Source organism: Hypomesus transpacificus, chromosome 23 (genome assembly GCF_021917145.1).
Source record: "Hypomesus transpacificus isolate Combined female chromosome 23, fHypTra1, whole genome shotgun sequence".
Classification (NCBI taxonomy): domain Eukaryota; kingdom Metazoa; phylum Chordata; class Actinopteri; order Osmeriformes; family Osmeridae; genus Hypomesus; species Hypomesus transpacificus.
Window position 1 is genome coordinate 5,538,949 of NC_061082.1, and position 24,179 is coordinate 5,563,127.

General features: G+C 52.7%; 1 protein-coding gene across 1 annotated transcript in view; it reads right to left on the reverse strand.

The window, feature by feature from the left end:
• The window catches only part of hdac4 (histone deacetylase 4), a 63,248-nt gene that overhangs the window by 21,853 nt on the left and 17,216 nt on the right, over positions 1-24,179 (reverse strand). The window contains 14 exon segments of the mRNA XM_047045968.1: positions 31-150; positions 1,297-1,384; positions 1,569-1,624; positions 2,907-3,014; positions 5,858-5,904; positions 7,347-7,449; positions 9,422-9,555; positions 10,114-10,300; positions 11,044-11,307; positions 17,914-18,137; positions 18,273-18,507; positions 19,807-19,923; positions 20,329-20,435; positions 20,608-20,736. Coding sequence (XP_046901924.1) covers positions 31-150; positions 1,297-1,384; positions 1,569-1,624; positions 2,907-3,014; positions 5,858-5,904; positions 7,347-7,449; positions 9,422-9,555; positions 10,114-10,300; positions 11,044-11,307; positions 17,914-18,137; positions 18,273-18,507; positions 19,807-19,923; positions 20,329-20,435; positions 20,608-20,736 — 1,919 coding nt within the window.

Consider the following 24,179-nt stretch of genomic DNA (forward strand, 5'->3'; position numbering starts at 1 on the left):
CTCACACACTCTCACACACACACTGCTCACCTCATCAGGTGCTCCGCTCCCAGGAAAGAAGTTTCCGTCGTCGTAGCGATGAAGAGACAGGTACAGAATGTTGGGGTCACTGTAGAATGCCTGCTGGGTGCCGTTGCCATGGTGAACATCCTGAGAGAGAGAGAGAGAGACAGTGAGGGAGAAGGTCAAGGGTTAAAAGAAGAGAGGATTGGGGGACTCTGGATTTCTCTTGCCTGATAACCTCCTGATCTGAGTGGACCTGAGACTCCAGCAGACCTGGTGAGGATCACACATATCTCTGCTGACCTGCAGGAGGGCCAGTGCAGCCTTCAACACTGCTGACCTGCAGGAGGGCCAGTGCAGCCTTCAACCCTGCTGACCTGCAGGAGGCCCAGTGCAGCCTTCAACACTGCTGACCTGCAGGAGGCCCAGTGCAGCCTTCAACACTGCTGACCTGCAGGAGGCCCAGTGCAGCCTTCAACACTGCTGACCTGCAGGAGGCCCAGTGCAGCCGTCAACACTGCTGACCTGCAGGAGGCCCAGTGCAGCCTTCAACACTGCTGACCTGCAGGAGGCCCAGTGCAGCCTTCAACACTGCTGACCTGCAGGAGGCCCAGTGCAGCCTTCAACACTGCTGACTTGCAGGAGGCCCAGTGCAGCCTTCAACACTGCTGGCCTGCAGGACCTGAGCTGCACTAAACCCCATACAGTATTCAGGAGGCCATCTCACGTCAGGTTTCTCCAGCACTCCCGACGACATATTAAAAAACGACATATTAAAAAAGTGAGCTAAGCTGCTATTATGAGAACCATTAAAAATGTTTCTTTTTGAAGCGTGCGGCCGTATTAGGTAGGCGAGGGCTGCTGTCCCTCAGTGACAGACAGCAGGAAATGAAAAGGGTCTGGAAGGCTCTGGGGGGGGCTAACAACCCCAGCAGAGTCCAGCCATGACGCCACCCTCCCTCACACCCAAGCTTTCATGTCCTTTAAAAAAACTTTACTGACACCCTCTCTGGACGAACGTCTGAACAATATATCTTTGGATTTCGCTTTGTTGTGATTCGTGTGTTTCGTGCAGGGCGAAGCGTCGATTCTTCTACTGGATAGGTAATTTCTGTCTTCTAGTGCTTATAAGTGGAAGTCCTGCTTTGACTGTCTGACTGGAAGCACGAACCACAGCAGGGTCGCTTTGATGTGGTGTGAGTGATCTGGATCAGTGGTTGGGTATAGGATGTCCTGTCATGGCAGGTCTGTAAATACCTCATAGGCTGGTGCTGCACTCAGCTATCAACTTACCCAATCCACTATCAGGATCTTGTCGACACTCAACCTCTGCTGGAGCAGTTTGGCTGCGATCGCTACAGAGTTGAAGTAACAAAAGCCCCTGTGAAGAAGGCAGAGACCACAGACAGACTGAAAACCCTCCCAAGCAAACACAAATATATTGTATTTCAATTCACTTAATTTGTGGTGGGCGTATGAAGAGAGAGAGAGAGAGAGAGAGAGAGAGAGAGAGAGAGAGAGAGAGAAAGAGAGACAGAGAGACAGAGAGTCTTGTAGAGACTTACATGGGGGTACTTTCCTCTGCGTGGTGTCCTGGGGGCCGGACCACCGCAAAACCATTCTGCCAATCAGAGAACAAGACAGTTATGACTCATAATCACACACACATAAACGTCCAAGCCCTCTCTGAGAAGGAGGGGTGAGGGAGGGAGAAGGAGAGGGAGGGTTGAGGGAGGGAGAAGGAGAGGGAGGGTTGAGGGAGGGAAGGAAAAGGAAGGGGGAGGGAGGGAGAGAGAAGGAGGGGTGAGGGAGGGTGAGGGAGGGGTGGGGGAGGATGAGGGAGGGGTGAGGGGAAGGTGAGGGAGGATGAGGGAGGGTTGAGGGGAGGGTGAGGGAGGGGTGAGGGGAGGGTGAGGGGAGGATGAGGGAAGGGTGAGGGGAGGGTGAAGGAGGGGTGAGGGGAGGGTGAGGGGAGGGTGAGGGAAGGATGAGGGAGGGGTGAGGGGAGGGTGAGAGGGAGTGAGGGTGCGCCCACCCTAACGATGTTGAGGCAGCTGCTCCAGGTTACCTCTCAGCAGAGGATATTACTTTAACACGGAGAAGAACCAAGATCCCAGCTGACGATAGCCAGCCCAGGCCTGCTCAAAGAGCCGTGTGTGTGAGTGTGTGCGTGTGTGTGTGTGTGTGCAAGAGGGAGTGTGTGATTACGGAGATCTTAATGGAATTCCGTGGAGTTCTATTTAAAGCAGTGGGCTGGGCCAGGTGAGGCTGGGCTTCTGTTCTCATCCACCAATCACATGGGAGAGTACGGGTCACTTCCTGTTCTCCTCCACCAGTCACATGGAAGAGTACGGGTCACTTCCTGTTCTCCTCCACCAGTCACATGGGAGAGTACGGGTCACATCCTGTTCTCCTCCACCAGTCACATGGGAGAGTTCACTGTCCGTGACCTTTCACCCCAGATTCATTTCTCTTTTATACGTGGATCGAGGTAGATAATGAGCTATAGGCTTGATTTAGCCAATTAGCCCTGAATTCTGTCACTTACGTTACTTAGCCCTGTGTGGTGACATGGCAGTGGATGGCTAAACTACTCATTAGCGACGAGCCTGCTCTCCTAATGAGCCTAATGATCACTAGACGCATGTGTCACTTCCTTAGCTAAGATGGCAAAGGGCTAAGAGGTGTCAATCCCTTCCACCAATCAGCAGGCCCAGCTAAAAACAACAGAACATGTGCCTAACCCGGTCACACACCAGTAGTTGTTCATGACACAGTAAACATTCATGTAGTAGACACTTTCATCCACAGTGAGCTACAGATGGGTGGGATTTGAACCAGAGACCTTTGACCTGCAGTGAAATGCTCTAACCACAAGCTACATCAGTCTGTTTGATGCTGACCTTGAGCTCTCCAGAAGCAACTTTGAAGACCAGCTCGACCACGGAGCCCACGGCCAGGCGAGCGGCGCTGGAGGAGTGGACCTCGTTCCAGATGGTGTCACTGTCCACCTACACACACACACACACACCGTTCAACACAGAAGGACACACACCCACAAACTCAGTATAATAGTCCTTACTAGAACCTTCTCATCATGTGACCTCGTTGAGCTGAAGAGGTTGGAGAGTCCCTCATGGAGACTGCTCACGTGAGCTGACTGACAGGTTCATGCTCAGCCACGGTCACCAACACAACACACACACATACTCACACACACACACATACTCACACACACACACACAGGAGGGAGGGAGAGTAAGCACAAAACGTGAAGGGAAAGTGGAACAAACTGAGGGAGACAGTGGGAGAGAGAGAGTGGGAGAGAGTGAGGGGGAGAGGGAGAGAGAGGGAGAGAGAGGGAGAGAGTGAGAGAGAGGGAGAGAGAGAGATGCAAGAAAAAGTATTCAGGGGCATGGAGGGCTGATATTAAGCCTGAACCAAGAGGCAGGGAGAGCCAGAAAGGGAATGAGAGGCAGGGAGAGAGACAGAGAGGGAATGAGAGGCAGGGAGAGAGACAGAGAGGGAATCAGAGGCAGGGAGAGCCAGAGAGGGGATGAGAGGCAGGGAGAAACAGAGAGGGAATGAGAGGCAGCTGGGAATGAGAGGCAGGGAGAGAGACAGAGAGGGAATGAGAGGCAGGGAGGGAATGAGAGGGAATGAGAGGCAGGGAGAGACAGAGAGGGAATGAGAGGCAGGGAGAGAGACAGAGAGGGAATGAGAGGCAGGGAGAGAGACAGAGAGGGAATCAGAGGCAGGGAGAGCCAGAGAGGGGATGAGAGGCAGGGAGAAACAGAGAGGGAATGAGAGGCAGCTGGGAATGAGAGGCAGGGAGAGAGACAGAGAGGGAATGAGAGGCAGGGAGAGAGACAGAGAGGGAATGAGAGGCAGGGAGAGAGACAGAGAGGGAATAAGAGGCAGGGAGAGCCAGAGAGGGAATGAGAGGCAGGGAGAGACAGAGAGGGAATGAGAGGCAGGGAGAGAGACAGAGTGGGAATGAGAGGCAGGGAGAGAGACAGAGAGGGAATGAGAGGCAGGGAAAGAGACAGAGTGGGAATGAGAGGCAGGGAGAGAGACAGAGAGGGAATGAGAGGCAGGGAGAGAGACAGAGAGGGAATGAGAGGCAGGGAAAGAGACAGAGTGGGAATGAGAGGCAGGGAGAGAGACAGAGAGGGAATGAGAGGCAGGGAGAGAGACAGAGAGGGAATGAGAGGCAGGGAGAGACAGAGAGGGAATGAGAGGCAGGGAGAGAGGATGTGGATGAGAGATGCAAAGGAACAAGAGATAGGATAAAGGAGTGGATGAAAGGTGCTAATGAGATACTGGCTAGTCCTGGGCTCTGGGCATGGGGTGTGTGTGTGCTGCGTTTCAACACACTCTGAGAAAGAGGCGAGCCATTCAGTCAAACCTGATTACGCTGACACATGCCTGCCCCCTGGGCCTAATCACAGCAGAACTAAGATACACACACACACACATGCTCTCTCTCTCTCTCACACACACACACACACACACACACACACACACACACACACACACACACACATGCTCTCTTTCTCTCTCTCTCTCTCTCTCACACACACACACACATGCTCTCTCTCTCACAAACACACACGCACGCGCACACGCGCACACACACACACACACACATGCTCTCTCTCTCTCACACACACACACACACGCACATGCTCTCTCTCTCACACACGCACACACACGCACGCGCACACGCACACACACACAAACAGAGAGTGAGGTGTGTGTGTGAGGTCCTACTCTCCCATGCGTGCTCTGGAGCAACCCAGAGAAACTGATAAATACATTATAATAAAACAAAAATAAATAAAACATAAATAAAACATAAATAAATAATAAAACAGACCATGGCCCTCTCAAGTCGAGCCAAGAAGAACTTGGTCACGAATGTCGAGTCTGGGGGGGCAGTTTACGTCAGAAAACAAGAGATGGATGGAATGTGAGGAAGGGTGAAGTGGAAGGAGGGATGAGGGGGGAGGAGAGAGAAACCAGAGCGGGATGGATGACACAGAGAGAGAGAGCAAAGGAGAGGGGGGAGGGAGGGGAGAGAAGTGAGGGAGAGGGGTGAGGGAGAGCGTGTTGGAATGAAAGAGCGGTGGTTCTCCTCAGCATGACAGCCTAATTGAGCCCTGGTCCTGTGCTGTGTGCAGCGACTGCAGGAAGACAACAATTTAGTCCCATTTACCATTAGAGAGCAGAACCCCTTGTGTTTCCCACCAACACTGTTACACCACCCCACACACTGAGAGAGGGGGGGAGGGAGAGAGATAAAGAAAGAGGGGAGAGAGGGAAGGAGATGAAGAAGAACCTTCACACACACACACATGGACACTGAGCTACCAGTCGACTAGTCTGGTCCTCACTGCTGTGTCCTGTGAGAACAGCAGTCCAGTTTCTGCAGCTCCACACTGCTCTGACCTACCTGTCTCCTCTCTATAGCTACTCTCTCCTCCCACACAACTACGCTCATTTGGGACTGAATATGGAGGATCACAGACTTTCCATTCAGACACGGAAACACCCCTGATCACTCCAACCCTGCATCCAAACATCCCCAAACTCTCACACACACGCACACGCACACACAACCCCCGTACTCACACACAGCTTGTTTATAGAAAACATCTGGATATAATTACCCACTGGACGGAAAGCAGAGCAACAACAGCAGAGCAACAGTTTTTGTTGCCTCTGGAACTTGAGGGGAGGTGTGTGTGTGTGTGTGATCTCTATGTGTGTATGTATGTGTGTGTGTGTGGTACAACAAACAGCACTGTATTTATGGGGACAAAGGGAAAGACACATGAGAACAGGGACTTACCCCCACCCCTCCACATGGCAGCCTCACAAACATGGGGGTCACCGAACCTGGGAGAGGGAGAGGGGAGAGAGAGGGAAACAGAGAGGAGAGAGGGAGTGGAAGAGCAGGAAATAATAGGTTAAAAAGAAGAAAAAGAGGAGAAGAGATGTGTGTGTGTGCCTTTCTATTCTTTGCTGTAGAGCAATGTTCCTCCTTGGTCTGAACATCTCTCTTCCTGTCATGCCCTAGGTGGTTTAGTCTATGCCACAAGCTCCGAAACAATCACCGCTAGCTTCGTGTCGCTACGGTCCCCTCTCTCTGCTACACTGAGGGCTAATATAAGAGCAGCCTCAGCAGTTTTACAGCTTCACTTTAACGATGCCTGACCCTGAGGACGTAGGCTTCCCTCTCTCCTGCAGCCAGACGCAGCACCTGGGGTTGGGGCGGGTTGCCTCCCTGGCTGGGTGTCAGGTGGAAGTTTAATGTCGATGTTCTGGGAGCAGTTGGGAGCTGACCCCTCTGACACAGGCTGGGGCTTGAGCACACACACACCTGTGTCCAAGTCTCTGTAGTGGTGAGTGAAGTGCACCTTTGTGCAGGCTACCTTTGGGGACACGACATTAGAGAGCGTGTGGAGGCTAGCTCTCCCTCCCAGCTGGAGGCTAGCTCTCTCTCCCTCCTGGAGGCTAGCTCTCTCTACCTCCTGGAGGCTAGCTCTCTCTCCCAGCTGGAGGCTAGCTCTCTCTCCCTCCTGGAGGCTAGCTCTCTCTCCCTCCTGGAGGCTAGCTCTCTCTCCCTCCTGGAGGCTAGCTCTCTCTCCCTCCTGGAGGCTAGCTCTCTCTCCCAGCTGGAGGCTAGCTCTCTCTCCCTCCTGGAGGCTAGCTCTCTCTCCCAGCTGGAGGCTAGCTCTCTCTCCCAGCTGGGACCTGGGGCGCTCGTTACCCTGGCTGCGTTAGCGAGGATTTGTTTAACAGACACTGATAGCTACGAGTCGTTCACAAGCCAGCGAGAAACGAGCGACATGTCGGGATACTCTACTAACTCCTCGCAGGGATGGCCAATTTCTGCATCGCGGCCATTTTATTGAAGGAAGAAAGGTAACCGATAACCAATGTTTCCTAACGACCGCATTAACCGGCAAGATTAAACATGTCGAATGGACGACTGTCTGTGGCCCATTTAAATACATACTAATATGGCCCAAATCTAATGTTTTCCCCAACAAAGAGTAGATTTTGTAATAGCAGCATAAACAACAAAACAAAAATTAACTAAACAAAAACGCATTGAATCCAAGATCCCTGGTTGTAGCCTACTGATTGGCAGCTATAAGATGGAAGTACAATAAGCTCTCCAGTTATTCTGCTGTTGCTCGACAACGAAAACGGAGGCTGCCAACAGTAGCAGAAAGTCGCTAGTCCTGACTCTTTTGTCACTAGGTAAGGTGACAAGTTGCTAGATCTAGTGACAATGTTGTGTGTGTGTGTGTGTGTGTGTGAGTGACTCTTACTGTCTAGTCTCTGTCTGAGAGGGTTGGTTCCGTACAGCAGGACGTGGGCCTCAGAGTGAACAGTCTGGAGCTCCTCTGGAGTAGCCTTCCTGCCCCGGATACACTAGGAGGGGGAGAGGGAGGGAGGGGGGGAGGGAGGGAGAGAGGGAAGGAGGGGTTGAAGGAGAGGGAGGGGAGAGAAGGTAGATGACAGAAGAAGAGAGAAAACAAACATTAAGTGACACCATGGCTGGTGAGATAACACAGTGAGCAGAGCTCCTACAGGGCTTGGTGATGGTCTGCCTGCTAGACAGTCTCACTCCTACACCTGTTAAACAGACAAGCTCACAAAGGGAAGTAATATATAACAATGGTCACCTGACTGATGCCAACTACAGCTTCTGGGAGAAGTGAGGGAGAGAGTGGAGGAGAGAGGCTGGAGGGGAGAGAGGGAGGGAGGGGAGAGGGGGAGAGAGGGAGGGAGGGGAGAGGGGGAGAGAGGGAGGGAGGGAGGGGAGAGAGGGGAGAGAGGGAGGGGAGAGAGGGAGGGAAGGGAGAGACGGAGGGAGGGGAGAGAGGGAGGGGAGAGAGGGGAGAGAGGGAGGGAAGGGAGAGACGGAGGGGAGAGAGGGGAGAGAGGGAGAGAGGGGAGAGAGGGAGGGAGGGGAGAGAGGGAGGGGAGAGAGGGAGAGAGAGGAGAGAGGGAGGGAGGGGAGAGAGGGAGAGAGGGAGGGGAGAGAGGGAGGGAAGGGAGAGACGGAGGGGAGAGAGGGGAGAGAGGGAGAGAGGGGAGAGAGGGAGGGAGGGGGGAGAGAGGGAGGGGAGAGAGGGAGAGAGAGGAGAGAGGGAGGGAGGGGAGAGAGGGAGGGGAGAGAGGGAGAGAGAGGAGAGAGGGAGGGAGGGGAGGGAGGGGAGAGAGGGAGGGAGGGAGGGGAGAGAGGGAGAGAGGGAGGGGAGAGAGGGAGAGAGGGAGGGGAGAGAGGGAGGGAGGGGAGAGAGGGCTCAAGGTGACACCAGCTACAAGGAATCTGTAAAAAACTTTGCAGGTTTCCCAAGAAAGTAGAGATGAATAGAAAGAGAGTGTGAGAGAGAGATAGAGAGAAACATACAGACCCGACTTCTCTAATTGTTTGTTTGTTTGTTTGCGTTGTCCATAAAACCTGTATCTTAGCAACCCAGTGTGGTGCTGCCATGCTTGCAGAATAAGGCACAAGGCAGAACAGTCACACACACTACTCTCTCTCTCACACATACTTCTTTCCAGAGCATTCTGCAGCAGAGAACCCCTGCAGGGAGAGCACACAGAGAGCTCCTCAGCTTCATGTCACCACACAGGGCTGGCCTGGGCTGGGGGTCTCTGCTGAATCATCTCTGAGGGGGATCTCTTTACGTTCACTCCCGCAAGATAACATTTATCACGAGAGAGAACGATAACAGCGAATATGGGTTCACGCTGCCCTCTACTGACCAGAAAAAAACTGCTGCTGAAGAATAGATAAAACTGAAGTGTTTTGAGGGTGGGGGTGAGGGTGGTGGGGGTCAGTGCTACTCTGTGTGTACTCTCAGAGAGGAACAGCTGGATACAAAACTACTGATACTTAATGGACAATATGAGGACAAAAATGTGGAGAGAGAGAGAGCCAGAGAGAAGGATGAGTACGAGAGGATGAGGGTGGTGGATGAGGGTGGAGGATGAGGGTGGAGGATGAGGGTGGTGGATGAGGGTGGAGGATGAGGGTGGAGGATGAGGGTGGAGGATAAGGGTGGAGGATGAGGGTGATGGATGAGGGTGGTGGATGAGGGTGGAGGATGAGGGTGGAGGATGAGGGTGGTGGATGAGGGTGGAGGATGAGGGTGGAGGATGAGGGTGGAGGATGAGGGTGGAGGATAAGGGTGGAGGATGAGGGTGGAGGATAAGGGTGGAGGATGAGGGTGGAGGATGAGGGTGGAGGATAAGGGTGGAGGATAAGGGTTGAGGATGAGGGTGGAGGATAAGGGTGGAGGATGAGGGTGGAGGATGAGGGTGGAGGATGAGGGTGGAGGATGAGGGTGGAGGATGAGGGTGGTGGATGAGGGTTGAGGATGAGGGTGGCTACCTCACACTTCCCCCTGAGTCCAGTCTCCTGCAGCCTGGACCAGATGCTCTGGATGCGTCCGGCATGTTCTGGGTGTGTGTTGGTGCTGCCGCACATGCACTGATGCTTCTGCATGAGGGAGTCATACACCAGACCTGGAACACACACACACACGGTTACACACACACACGGTTACACACAGGTTAGCCCCCTAGAACACACATGGAGGTCCATTGTGTATGTGCATGCATACCTGGACTGTGCCGATATATTGACTTAATGCAAAATCGCGATTCTTTGCTTCACAACATTCTATCAATACTCTCTAGCTCTTTTTAATTTGTATATATATACTGTATAATTATTTGAATGTATCTTTTATTTATGAAAAAAAACAATAATAATAAGGGATAGTATTTGACTCTTTACTTCAAGATTGTCCTTTGAAGTATATAGCCAAATTATATTTGAGGTTCTTTTGCACTTTAGTAAGTATCGTGATTCCGTAGTGATATCGTGATGAATCGTGATGTATTGAATCATGTGTATCGTGATATGTATCGTATCGCAGGGTAGTGAGGGGGGAGCTAGTGAAGCAGCCCTGAGGTCACGAGGACAGAGGAGCTGGGCTTGGCTCTGTCGGCTAGCCAGCCTGGCAGACGTGTCTAACAGCATGAACCCCCTTCTCCCCTCTCCCCAAACCCCAGACTCACCGGTGGTGAAGCGAGGTTTGGTGGGCGGGTCTTGCACCACAACGGGGAAGGAGGCGGAGGCGGGAGATGATTGGGCCCTGGAGAGGGGGCGGTGCCCTGGGAAGGTGATTGACAGGCCAGCAGCCTCCAGAGACGCCTGGTAGTTCCTCAGCTGGTGGATCCTCTGCTGCTCCAACAGCAGGGCCTGCTGCTCACACACACACCAACGTGTGAGTACACACACACACATTGTGTATTGCAATGTCTCTTTTGAAACAGTAGATGGCGCTGAATGCATGCAAGAAAATGCATAATGTAACAAATGACTAAACGTAGTCATGTTCTGCTGTTTGTACAGTATGAGTCCTTGAATAATGATGCATGTTTGTTGGTTAAAAGGTGTTTAAACAAACGCTAGATCAAAGGCAGGTTTGCTGTCGTCTGTAGGAGCTGTCTCCCCTCCTGGATGTACTACACACGCTCTGCACAGCTTGTGGTCACGGACTACAGTTCCCAGGAGCCTCGCTGATCAACTTCCTGTGTCTCTGTGCACAGCTGGGGGACCTGGGGAGGTCTGGGTGTCATGGCGACGGAGAACACAATCCTGATTGGATTCGGTCAGGCTGTAGGGCATGTGGTTTCCTACGAGGACTTGATGTTCCGGCTGAGGTGTGGGGTGTGTGGGTGTGTGGGGTCTGTGTGTGTGTGTGTGGGGTGTGTGTGAGCGCATGTTTGTACGTTCTGTTTTGTGAAGCGACGAGGAGCTAAAATAGGCTGCATTCTGCTCACTGGTGTTTGTGACACGTGTTGGGCTCTCAGAAAAATCCATCTGTTCATCCTCTTCTGTTCATCCTCCACCCTCTGCTCTCCCTCCTGCCCCTCCCTCACCCTTCCCCCCCCCCCGCCCCACCCCACCCTTCCCTCACCCTCTCCTAACTGCTCCTCCCCCACCTGTCTGAAGAGTCTCTCCTGCTCGGCCTGTCTCTCCCTCTGGTCCCTGTGGTCCTCGTGGGGGTCGGGGGGCTCCTGTTTGATGGTGCGTCCCCCCCGCGGCAGGCCTTCCTCCTGGGGGGCCCGGCCCCCCTCAGGGGCCTGGTGCTCCCTCAGCTCCTCCTCCGTCTCCTCCGGGTGGCTCTCATGCTGCCGGCCTGGCCCCGCCCCTGGCCCCGCCCCCGCACCAGGCCCCGCCCCCGGGTCACTGGGCTTGGACATCATCTGGGAGAGAGAGGGAGTGAGAAACAGGGAGAGGGGAGAGAGAGAGATAGGGGAGGGATGAAAGATAGACAGGGGCGATAAAGGGAGAGGAGAGAAAGGGGTGTCAATGGTTTGAAAAGTGTGCATGACGATGGCAGACAGCGGACCTGAACAGTCATGCAGTTACACCAAGGTCAGTACAGGAGGAGGAACCATGTCAGAGTGTCATCACATCCTAATATCCTGTGACATCTAAAGGGGCGACACCCTGCCAGGAGGGATTCTGGGTAATCTCTGTTCAACTACGAGCTTTCCACTGGACAGATACGACGACCTGCTGCCAAGGCGAGTCCTGACCTGCTGGTGGAGGTGCTTCCTCCCACTGCTCTGACGTCTGCACGTCTGGACCACCTGACAGGAACGCTACCTCACAGGATAGTCCCAGCGTCATCTGTAATCTCTCCCCGCTGCCCTCAGGGCACGGGGAGACAGACCTCCTCCAGAGTCACCTCACTGCTCAGACCTCCTCCAGAGTCACCTCACTGCTCAGACCTCCTCCAGAGTCACCTCACTGCTCAGACCTCCAGAGTCACCTCACTGCTCAGACCTCCTCCAGAGTCACCTCACTGCTCAGACCTCCTCCAGAGTCACCTCACTGTTCAGACCTCCTCCAGAGTCACCTCACTGCTCAGACCTCCTCCAGAGTCACCTCACTGTTCAGACCTCCTCCAGAGTCACCTCACTGCTCAGACCTCCTCCAGAGTCACCTCACTGTTCAGACCTCCTCCAGAGTCACCTCACTGCTCAGACCTCCTCCAGAGTCACCTCACTGTTCAGACCTCCTCCAGAGTCACCTCACTGCTCAGACCTCCTCCAGAGTCACCTCACTGCTCAGACCTCCTCCAGAGTCACCTCACTGTTCAGACCTCCTCCAGAGTCACCTCACTGCTCAGACCTCCTCCAGAGTCACCTCACTGCTCAGACCTCCTCCAGAGTCACCTCACTGCTCAGACCTCCAGAGTCACCTCACTGCTCAGACCTCCAGAGTCACCTCACTGCTCAGACCTCCTCCAGAGTCACCTCACTGCTCAGACCTCCTCCAGAGTCACCTCACTGCTCAGACCTCCTCCAGAGTCACCTCACTGTTCAGACCTCCTCCAGAGTCACCTCACTGTTCAGACCTCCTCCAGAGTCACCTCACTGCTCAGACCTCCTCCAGTCACCTCACTGCTCAGACCTCCTCCAGAGTCACCTCACTGCTCAGACCTCCTCCAGAGTCACCTCACTGCTCAGACCTCCTCCAGAGTCACCTCACTGTTCAGACCTCCTCCAGAGTCACCTCACTGCTCAGACCTCCTCCAGAGTCACCTCACTGTTCAGACCTCCTCCAGAGTCACCTCACTGCTCAGAGCTGCTCCAGCCACAACCCAGGAAAAAGTATCTGTGATGAAGTGCACTGGAGGAGCGTCAGTGTTCCTGAGCGAGCAGCCATCTGGCAGCGGCCCTGCCAGGCGCTGGGCCTGCCGGGGCAGAGCTCCAGGGGCAGAGCGTCAGGGGCAGAGCTCCAGGGGCAGAGAGTCAGGGGCAGAGAGTCAGGGCAGAGAGTCAGGGGCAGAGAGTCAGGGCAGAGAGTCAGGGGCAGAGCGTCAGGGGCAGAGAGTCAGGGCAGAGAGTCAGGGGCAGAGCGTCAGGGCAGAGCGTCAGGGGCAGAGAGTCAGGGGCAGAGAGTCAGGGGCAGAGAGTCAGGGCAGAGAGTCAGGGCAGAGAGTCAGGGGCAGAGAGTCAGGGCAGAGAGTCAGGGGCAGAGCGTCAGGGGCAGAGAGTCAGGGCAGAGAGTCAGGGGCAGAGCGTCAGGGCAGAGAGTCAGGGCAGAGAGTCAGGGGCAGAGAGTCAGGGCAGAGAGTCAGGGGCAGAGCGTCAGGGCAGAGAGTCAGGGCAGAGAGTCAGGGGCAGAGAGTCAGGGCAGAGAGTCAGGGGCAGAGCGTCAGGGCAGAGAGTCAGGGGCAGAGCGTCAGGGCAGAGCGGACGGGGCAGAGCGGACGGGGCAGAGAGTCAGGGGCAGAGAGTCAGGGGCAGAGAGTCAGGGGCAGAGCGTCAGGGCAGAGCGGACGGGGCAGAGCGGACGGGGCAGAGCAGCTGTGGTCAGGGTGAAGGTCTACAGACGGCCGGTCGTGCAGTTCACACAGCACTCCATGAGAACATGGAAACAGAGAGAGGCAAGGCAGACCAGAGCGCGGGGGGAAGGAGTGACAGAGAGAACAAGAAAACAACAACACAACCGAGCCACGAGAGAGATTGTTGCGGGCAAGCAAAAATAGAAGGAAGAAAAAGGTGTATTATCGTGGGAAGAAACAAATTGAGAGATGACAGAGTGAGAGAGGAGGAGAGACAAGAGACGCAAACAGGAGACACTGACAGGAAGAGTGTGGAGGGAAGAGATGGAGACATGAGAATGTCCTAGATCAGAGCAGGAGGAGGCCACAGTTGGGTGTACACACACACACACACACAAGCATGAACACACACACACAGGCATGAACACACACACACACACAGGCATGAACACACACACACACACAGGCATGAACACACACACACACACACACACACACACACACACACAGGCATGAACACACACACACAGGCATGAACACACACACACACACAAGCATGAACACACACACACACAAGCATGAACACACACACACACACAGGCATGAACACACACACACACACAAGCATGAACACACACACACACAGGCATGAACACACACACACACACAAGCATGAACACACACACACACAGACATGAACACACACACACACACACAGGCATGAACACACACACACACACACAAGCATGAACACACACACACACAGGCATGAACACACACACACACACACACACACAAGCATGAACACACACACACACAGGCATGAACACACACACACACACACACACACACACACACACACACACAAGCATGAACACACACACACACAGGCATGAACACACACACACACAAGCATGAACACACACACACACACACACACACACACACACACACACACACACACACACACACACACACACACACACAGGCATGAACACACACACACAGGCATGAACACACACACACACACAAGCATGAACACACACACACACAAGCATGAACACACACACACAGGCATGAACACACACACCAGTGTTTCCCACACACAGACTAATTTGTGGCGGTGCGCCACAGAATCAACACCGGCCGCCACACATTGCGTTTCGTAAAACATTTTTTTTTAATCGCTATTTAGGTTCAAACACGCAGCGTATTCGTTCAGCTGCATTTCCTTTCCCCTGCTCTCCCTCCGTCTCTCTGTCACTCATGCGTCTTTCCCACATATGCACACAGTCACTACGTCAGCACACGTTAGCAACAATGCATACACATGCCGTTCTAGTAAGACCGACAGATATCAGCGAGCCTTCAGCATTAGTGCCGTAGCTAAAAGTCGAGGAAAGTTGAGGCTACTTTTCGCTAAGTACCTTACTCACATTTACATTTAGTCATTTAGCAGACGCTCTTATCCAGAGCGACTTACAGTACTCGAAGTTTCCCCTTCGTTCTTTTGGTGAGAAGTCTCAAGAGCTAGCTACTTACTCGGCGTCATGGAGCCAACCAGTTAAATAGTTGTTTACCACTAGCGTTGCTACATGCATAATGCAGAAATGATGTTAGTTGTTGTTAATTTGTGAAGGTGTGAATCATTTTGGATTAATATTTAATGTAACAAATTATTAACAAATTAACTGTGTAACGAATTATTAACGAAGGAATTATTACGACACGACCCCCCCCCCCCCCCCCCCCCCCCCCCCCCCCCGGTCTGACAACCCCCACCCCTCCCCGCCACAATTAGATTTCTAATCTGTGGGAAACACTGCACACACACACACAAGCATGAACACACACACACACACAGGCATGAACACACACACACACACAAGCATGAACACACACACACACAGACATGAACACACACACACACACACAGGCATGAACACACACACACACACACAAGCATGAACACACACACACACAGGCATGAACACACACACACACACACACACACACACACACACACACACACACACAAGCATGAACACACACACACACAGGCATGAACACACACACACACAAGCATGAACACACACACACACACACACACACACACACACACACACACACACACACACAGGCATGAACACACACACACAGGCATGAACACACACACACACACAAGCATGAACACACACACACACAAGCATGAACACACACACACACACAGGCATGAACACACACACACACACAAGCATGAACACACACACACACACAGGCATGAACACACACACACACACAAGCATGAACACACACACACACAGACATGAACACACACACACACACACAGGCATGAACACACACACACACACAGGCATGAACACACACACACACACACACACACACACACACACAGGCATGAACACACACACACAGGCATGAACACACACACACACACAAGCATGAACACACACACACACAAGCATGAACACACACACACACACAGGCATGAACACACACACACACACAAGCATGAACACACACACACACAGGCATGAACACACACACACACACAAGCATGAACACACACACACACAGACATGAACACACACACACACACACAGGCATGAACACACACACACACAAGCATGAACACACACACACACACACACACAGGCATGAACACACACACACAGGCATGAACACACACACACACACAAGCATGAACACACACACACACAAGCATGAACACACACACACACACAGGCATGAACACACACACACACACAGGCATGAACACACACACACACAGGCATGAACACACACACACAGGCATGAACACACACACACACAGACATGAACACACACACACACACACAGGCATGAACACACACACACACACAGGCATGAACACACACACACACAGGCATGAACACACACACACAGGCATGAACACACACACACAGGCATGAACACACACACATTCACAGGAACCTGTTGGCATGCTACCAAGGGAACGGTCCATTGACGTCAGAGGAGCAGCTATTGCCTCATCCCTGGCCCTCTTCTCCAAACAAGCTTGTCTTTTACCCTCCTTCTCTTGCCCTTCTGTTTCCCTCTCTCCCTCTCTCCCTCTCTTTCCTCTCTCCCTCTCTTTCCTCTCTCCCTCTCTTTCCTCTCTCCCCCCACTCTCCAACTCCTACTTTTAAAGGGGAATACTCCTTTTATACTCTGCAATGTAAGCCAAAACACAGGAGGGAGGCCGCTAGTTTGAAGTTGGATACAAAATAAACACATTTAAAAGGCTGGAAGGGTGTTTCGGGAGGACAAGCTTGTCATGCTTACTCTACAAGTACAACAAACCCTGGGCACTGTTACAGGCTACACTAGTCTAGTCCCAAACACGTCAGTCACCCCCCCATCCTCCCATCCCCCTCCCCTGCCCTCCCCTCCACTCCCTCTCAGCCTGCTGTGTCTGGAAACTGATCTGAAACCTTCTGCTTCTAGTGGTGGAGGACATAGACTACGCCAAGCCAGGTGAAAAGATAAACTTCTGCATTCTGATTTACGTGTAAAAAGTAAAACAAATAAGTTGCTGATCTCTCTAAGAGACATGGTTGGATTTGTAATGGGGAACGTTATTATTTATGAATTGATTATGACGTTATCTTTCTAACCCTGACTCTAACCCTGAGGAATATGATGCTCAAACATCAGGGTTAGTGCGGGGTGTGAGATAATGAGGTCGACTCTTCAAAACCAAGTGTGTGACACACATTCAAACTACATGCAAAAATCCCCTTTTCACAGTCGACTGTTCTGCAAGCACCGATGGCCTTGTCATCATTTAGTGATTTAATGACCTCATGTACATGTTCCCGCCAGCCAACCAACCAACCACATCGTCTGCTGGGATTTGGAACATCCCAGAATGGATACCAACATGTCACCAGACCTGTTACGTGGGTGAGCGGGGTGTGTTGAAGGCACAGTTAGTCTGACTGAACACTGACGCTGGGAGGAAGAAGTGAGTGTGTGGGTGTGTGAGAGTGTGTGTGTGAGTGTGAGTGTGTGTGTGAGAGTGTGTGTGGGAGTGTGAGTGTGTGTGTGGGAGTGTGTGTGTGTGAGTGTGTGAAAGTGTGTTGGGTGGCCAGGAGAGGCTTCAGGGAAAACAAGCAAGAGAATAATAACCTCCTCCTTTGGGAATGTCACAACTCTCTCTCTCACACACACACACACTGAGGAGCATCCACACACAGCAGCTTCCTGGGTGACCATACAAGGAGGCTGCTTCCTCCTCACGGAGGTTGCTACGGCAACAGAGAAAGCGAGCACATGGATCTGTAGGCTCCTGAACAGAGATGCTGTTCCTGGGCTTACATGGAACCAGGCAGGCCAGAACAAACACACACACTAACTTATTCTTGCCATGTAGCCCCCCCCCCCCCCCTTCAGCACTAATGAAACCCATATCTACACCCCCCCCCTACCCCCTCCGCTGCCCCCCCCACACCTTGTTGATATGTAGCTGCTGGAAGTGCTGCTTGTGTTTCTCCAGGAACTGCTGGTGCTGCTGCTGCACCACCAGCTGCTGCAGGGCCTGGGGGCTCTGGGGCAGGGGGGCCGACTGGGTCCGGCCCAGGGGGCTCTGGGGCAGGGGGGCCGACTGGGTCCGGCCCAGGGGGCGGTGCTGCCGCTGGAGCTTGGCCATGGAGGGGGGGGGCAGACCTCCCAGACCTGGAGGGGGGAGGGGGAGAGAGGGTGGAAGGTCAAGCTCTGTAGGTACAGGAGCTCTGTAGTTTACGGAGACAGTTCTGTGATGGAGGCGTGGTGGAGAGCAGAGCTTAGTTGTGGTGAGGACGGTAGCCCCACCTGCCACCAGGGGACTGTGGCTCTGCTCCAGGTGGCTCTGCTCCAGGAGGCTCTGCTCCAGGAGGACCATGTGCTTCAGGAGGGGGTTGTGTCCCCCGCCATCTCGTTCCAGGGGGGAGGAGGCCAGGTAGGGGGGCAGGTGTCCCCCTGGGAGGAAGGGGGAGGACAGGGGGAGGCCGTGCTGGAGCCCTGGCATAGCCAGCCTGCCGTCACCATCCTGTGGGCAGGACCCCACCTGGGGGAGGGGGGGGAGGGAGGGAGATTACATTCAAACAAGCTCACATATATGTATTCACAATATGCAGTCTAGTATCAAATCAAAACATCAAATATATATGATGGAGGTGGAGGATGGGAGGGGGTTGGAAGAAACAGGAGGAGAGGAAAATCATTTAGGACTATGAAAACTTTTGTGTCACCCCCGTAGCGCCTGAAAGAGTCATATTTGGACTCTTTGGGCCATAGTTTGGGCCAAAATTATTTTCAAACGACAGATCTAGCGACTTTCTGCGACTTTTGAAATCTCATTTTTGTTGTTGAAAAGCAGAAAACAAACTGTGTTTGTCCTTCCGTGTTGTCATAGAAAGTCGCACTGCCCCACACCTCAGAGGTGAGTTGGGTGCTATGATTGGGTGTGGATGAGGGGCCGAAGTGGTTTGGATTTAGAAAATCACATAATGTAGCAACTTTTTGCGACTACTGCCAATACCGATTTCTGGTGAGATTTTTGGAGCAACACTGGTTATACGTTCGCCCCCAATAATATAATTCTTCAAAAACCGTGCAACAGAACTTTCACAGAAGTAATGATTCCTGAATTAAACACACATTTTGAGACCGAACACGTCTATGTAGTGCAAAACCTGAGGGACAAATTGGGTGTCTATATATTATATAAGTGAGATAATAGAAGTTTGTTGAGATTCATTTAGCAGATGCACTCAAATAGACATCCAGGGGAGTGATAGGATATGAACTTGCAACCTCATCAATGCAGTGAAATCCTTTAACCAGTGAGCTAACTAACACACATCCTCCACTTGTCTTCGTCTGGTCTCTTTACTTCAAACACAGCACTGATGGCTTCTTTTCTGTGTCCTACATTCACTTGCTGGAACCAGATGTCCTGTACAAGAGGAGGAAATAAGGAGGCCATTCTCTGAGTGGGAGGCAGACGCTGTGACGGCCTGATGTGATGGGGTCCGGGTGTGCGTCACGTCGGCTCATTGTGTCTGAATGGGGCCTTTCTGAGGCCGGGTTGGGAGACACAGGGCCAACAGAGAGCTCTGTACACAGGGGCCCCTTCTGTGGAGTCTTCACCAGGGGAGGAGGACAGCCTGCCAGCCTGCCTGCGCAAGCAAGCTCCCCTCCATACCCCCCGAAATAGAGGAGAGGGAGGGAGGGTAACAAGGGGTGTGTGCTTGTGTCTGTGTGCCGCATGTGTGCCTGCCTGTGTTTAAAAGCGTGTGTGTGTGTGTGTGTGTGTGTGTGTGAGAGAGAGTGTTGGTGTGTGTATGTGTGTGTGTCTACTCACGCTAGCTGGGCCGGTGGCGGGCAGTCCCAGGGTGATGTTGGGCAGGGAGGGAGATGTGTACAGAGAGAGCTGGCTCAGGGGTCCGTCTCTGCCGGTCAGCCTGTGAAGGAGAGAGGCCTGGGGAACACACACACACACACACACATGGTCTCAGTCGTACTTACAACACACACACACACATGGTCTCAGTTGTACTTACAACACACGCACGCACGGGCACACACACAATAAACAGACCCCTCTGCGAAAATAAACAACCTTGTCTGGTTGTCCTTGTCTGTGGACCCCTGTGGTCTGCACAACCTGTCTACAGCACACACACACGTACATATACACGAGCATGTGCCCACGTAAATCCACCCCCTTTCCCACTGAGGTAGGTCAGGGAGGGTCAGGGTGGGTCAGGGAGGGTCAGGGAGGGTCAGGGTGGGTCAGGGAGGGTCAGGGAGGGTCAGGGTGGGTCAGGGTGGGTCAGGGTGGGTCAGGCTGGGGGTCAGGCTGGGGGTCAGGTTGGGCTCGTACCTCCACATGGCTGCAGGACACAGCCATACCGTTCTCCTTGGGGATGTTGCTGGAGCTGTTGTTGGGCGAGCTGGGGCCTGAGCCAGGGGCGCTGTTACTCACAGACTCTGGAAAACAGCCAGACAACAGCCAATGTTAACATCCAGGGACATCCACGTACCTTCCCAGGAATCTACTGAAGGATACTGGAGGTCTCAATGTTGAAGAGAACATTAGTGGATGTGTTGCATTGTGTGTGACCTGAGGCAAGGTAGAGAGGATGTGTGTGTGGGTGTGTACCGGCCGTGTCGAGGGAGCGTTTCTTGGTGGAGGTGATGGGCCCCTCCTTCCTCCTCAGCAGAGGGCTGCTCCGGCGCTCCGACACTTTCTGCTTCAGCTTGGAGCGCAGCTTCAGGTTGGGCTCAGACGCTGGGGGAAACACAACACACCACGACACTCAGGACAAGTGTCTTCAGGGGAGAACACACTACAAAAACACAAAAAGGAAGGTATTCCTTCAGGAAGCTAAAGGTCAGTTAGAGGAGCAGGTCCTCATAGCTCCCAACCTGTCTTCCTCCTCCCTACCTCTTCCCTCCCTCCTCTCTTTCTCCTCTCTCCATCCTCCCTCCTCTCTTCCTCCTCCATCCCTCCTCTTCCTCCTCTCTTCCTCCTCCCTCCTCTTCTTCCTCCCTCCCTCCTCTCTCCCTCCCCTCCCTCCTCTCCCTCCTCCCTTCCTCCTCTCTTCCTCCTCCCTCCCTCCTCTCCCTCCTCTCTCCCTCCTCTCTTCCAGACACTACATGCTTTATTCCCAGAATCCCTGGAACTGTCTCTCTCCAGCTTTCTGCCTGGAAATCAGTCAGCGCAGGCGGTTGACCACCGGTCGACCCTCTGCTCCGCCCGTGACCCTGAGCCAAATGAGGCTGGCGTGGAAGGGCTGATACGCTCATTAGGGTTTGCGGAAGGCAGCGGGCAGAGAGCTGGCCGAGGTCCAACAAGATCTGGTTTGAGTCTGCGTGGTTATAATGGTCAGTGTCTAAATGTGGACGAGCCCTTTCTCTCCACTTCCTATTTCCTTGTTAATAAAGGAGACAAGGGTTCACCTGTCTTAATGCACTTGAGAGAGGCAGGGCAGGGCTGTGGGAGGAGCAGGGCCAGGGGAGGATGGATAATGTAGAAGCACTTTTTGAAAGTGAAGTGAAGGAGCACTCTCAATCTGACAGGGATGAACCTGCGGTTGAACTCGACTGTCAAAAAAAAGAAAAAACAGGCGGAGCTTCTTGTAAGTGGACGGCACTTGTCCAGAAGTCTTTGTTAACAGGATCGAGGGAAAGGTTTTGATGGGGAGAGAAATTAAAGGGCTATCAACTTGAAGTCAACATCAAGGTCTCCAGATACATTTATTTTTTCATCATTTTCTTTTTTTGACTTCTCTGATCTTTCTCCCGTCGTTGCAGTGCCATTGTGCAGCTGTCCCTGTGGAAACTGACTGCCAGTAAACCACAATCATCTTATGAATGAGACACAAGCATGAACTAAATACCGTTTGAATACATGTTTTTGCTTATCGAGGGGGATGAAGAAGGTGAACAGAGTCCTGTGACAGCTGTTAGCCGTCCTGTTGAGGGCTGTGGAAGAGCTGTAAGGATGTGGCTGTGGTCAGAGGCCTTGTGATGGCTGCTGCGGTGGTTTGGGGAGTTAGTAGAGGAGAAGCCTTGGCGAGGGGGAACAGAACTTGTGAGTGACACAACAGAGGGCAGCTGTGTCAAGCTACAACTCACATGTACCAAACCTCCACTGTCATCCACAGTCAAGCAGGCTTGCTCGACGTATGTTTATAATTCTGAACGCGTCTTACATTACAAACAAGTGCATGTACCATCACATCCCGATGCCCAAACCATCCCGAACAGCCGACCCTGTAAAACGATTCATCAGGGGGGTGAGCACACCAGTGCTGTTCTGAAACGCAGCGGGGAAGGTCAGATGCAGAGATGCAGGAGAGATGCAGAGATGCAGAAGAGATGCAGGAGAGATGCAGAGATGCAGGAGAGATGCAGAGATGCAGAAGAGATGCAGCAGAGATGCAGAGATGCAGGAGAGATGCAGAGATGCAGAAGAGATGCAGGAGAGATGCAGAGATGCAGGAGAGATGCAGAGATGCAGAAGAGATGCAGCAGAGATGCAGAGATGCAGGAAAGATGCAGAGATGCAGAAGAGATGCAGGAGAGATGCAGAGATGCAGGAGAGATGCAGAGGGCGTTATTAGCCTGTAATGCTGAGCTGCGTTCACGGGAGATGAGTGGGCAACGACCAGAGCAAGCCAGGGCCTGCAGGCTTGCTCTGGTCGTTGCAGCCAGGGCCTGCAGCCAGCTGTGGAGAGGACTGGGAGGACTGGCCAGGGGATAGAGGAGGGGGTGGAGGTGTAGTGGGCGGGCGGGTGGAGAGGAAGTTGCTGCCAGGAGTCTGTTCTGTGAGGTCTGGGGAGGGGAGCCAGGGGGGGAGAGTGAAAGTGTTGATGCAGGAGGTCTGGAGAGGAGTGAAGGGGGGGCTTACAGGCTGTCTGCAGGCGCTCTGAGCCAGTGGGGGGGGGGGGGGGGGGGGGGGTCACATCGGGACGTAGTGACTTTGAAGGGTGTTCGCAGTGGGCCAGGCTAAAGCACACTGCAGGGGACCAGTACTGCTGACACCAGGCTTTCTCTCTCTCCCCCTCTCTTTCCCTCTCTATCTCTCCCTCTATCTCTATCTCTCTCCCCCTCTCTTTCCCCCTATATCTCTCTCTCTCTCCCCCCTCTCTCTCTCTCTCCCTCCCTCTCTTTCCCCCTCTATCTCTCTCTCTCCCCCTCTCTCTCCCCCTCTCTCTCCCCCCTCTCCCTCTCTCTCTCTCTCTCTCTCTCTCTCTCTCTCTCTGTCTCTCTCTCTCTCAGTCTCTCTCTCTCTCTCTCAGTCTCTCTCTCTGTCTCTCTCTCTTCCTCTGTGCTTTTCTCCCATTCTCTACGGTCCTGTTCAACAACTTCTCATGCTATCTCTTTGTATTCTTCGCTTATCCTCCATCTTCCATCCGTTCACCACAGGTCTCTCAACGCTATGTCCAACGCTACAGAAACTGTCTCCCCCCACCCTGATGTCTTCAGTGAGCACGTTACACACAACCCTGCAAGTCCACAGCTGGGTAACCTATTCCTTTTGCAAACTAACAAGGTGCCTGACTGTGTATTGACTGATGAGCAAATCAGGGCTTCTAATACGAAACTTATTGATCTTCATCCCAGAAAGCTTGAGAGATAAGGACTCCATATTACAAAACACACACAGAGAGATTAAAGGGAATCAATATGCTTGTAAAAATTGAACTGCGCCTCAACTCTGTGTGGATTACCATGATATTATTTCAGATATAACATGGGTGTGTTCACACTTGTAGTTCGGTACTTTTGTTCCTGACTGGCATTTCTTTGTACAGCGAACCTAAACAAAAGGCATACGGTTAAGGTTGCAACATGATTGGACAGTTAAGGAGTTTAGACGTCTTTGGTCCACGTTACGTTCATCAAGTGAACCGCTCCAGAGTTTGTTTTCAATCGAACCAAACCCGCCAAGTGTGAACACACCCTTAAAGTATACGTCTGTGGAATGTGTTCATCCTGACCTGATTAGAACTCCACATGTTCACTTCAGGGTGCTGTTTTTACAACATAACCTTCTCATTCATAAAAACATATTTTCAAACGATTATTTTAAAAAGAAAGAGCAAAGTTTCAAAACGATATTTACAGCTACTAGTCATCTACTGTTTGCGTCAGTTGAGAAAATGGGCCTGATGACGGTGGAGCAGTGTTGATGTGATTGTGCTCCAGACGCAGTATAGCCAACAA